A 1,025-nucleotide genomic window follows, 5' to 3' on the forward strand; every position below is an offset into this window, starting at 1 on the left:
CATACACCCCCTCTGCCTGTGCCCCCTCACACCCCTCTGTCTGTCCCCCTCACACCCCTCTGACCCCATACACACCCCTCCATCTGTCTGGCATTCAAACCCCTCTGACCCCATACACACCCTCTGCCTGTCCCCCCTTCACACTCCTCTGACCCACTTCACACCCTCTGTTTGAACCCCGCCACCCCTATGACCCCATACAGACCCTCTGTCTGTCCCCCCTTCACACACCTCTGCAACCATACACACCCTCTGTCTTCCCCCCCCAAATCCCTCTGACTCCATTCACACCCTCTGTCTGTCCCCCCTTCACACCCCTCTGCCTGGCTGTTCCCATGTGCACCCTCCATCCATCCATAAACACCTGTCTGTCTGGCCCTATGTGACCCCTTTGTCTGTCCCCATACACCTCACTCTCTGTGTCTGACCCCATGTACACCCTCTGTCTGTCTGATCCCATACACACCCCTCTGTCTGTCTCTTCCCTACGCACCCCTCTGTCTCTCCAGCCCCACACGTCCCATCTATCTGTCTCTCTAGCTATGGGTCCAGTCCTTTTGCCAACCTGGCCCCCAGCACTGGACGTGGGGGCCAGTACCCAATCGCCAATGCCATGGACGGGGCAAATCCACTCCCATCTCTGACTCCCTGGTTCCACGTCCCTTAGCCCCAGCACTGCCGGGACCTCACATTGGGTGACCCCTAGTTCTTGGCTTTCTGGGACACTGGCCCCCCTTCTGCAGGGCTGTCGTGTCTCCCCTGCTCCCAGACGCATCAGCCTGCATAAAAAGGCATTTTGTCAGCATGGGCCCAGCCGGCCAGGATGCAGCCAGCGTTGTAGGACTGTCCTTTCTCCGGCGCTGCTTATTTCCCCGCCAGTGTCTGCCTCAACCTCCCTCGGAGCAGCAGCAATTTTATATTGACTACCCCAATCTCTGAGGATAATGCTGAATGCAACTGATCACCACAGAACCTACATGGATAGATGGATGGGGATAGATAAATAGTTAGATAGATAGAGGGAG

The 1,025-nt window shown here is 57.1% G+C and overlaps 1 protein-coding gene across 1 annotated transcript in view; it reads right to left on the reverse strand.

Annotated features, from left to right (window-relative positions):
* LOC112120888 (hydroperoxide isomerase ALOXE3-like) overlaps nt 1-615 on the reverse strand; it is a 263,609-nt gene extending 262,994 nt beyond the window's left edge. The window contains 1 exon segment of the mRNA XM_026660350.1: nt 599-615. Within this exon segment, the coding sequence (XP_026516135.1) occupies nt 599-615 (17 nt within the window).
* Nucleotides 616-1,025: the final 410 nt, after the last annotated feature.

The sequence above is a fragment of the Terrapene carolina genome, unplaced genomic scaffold (assembly GCF_002925995.2).
Source record: "Terrapene carolina triunguis isolate 2854851 unplaced genomic scaffold, T_m_triunguis-2.0 Scaffold751, whole genome shotgun sequence".
Taxonomy (NCBI): Eukaryota; Metazoa; Chordata; order Testudines; family Emydidae; genus Terrapene; species Terrapene triunguis.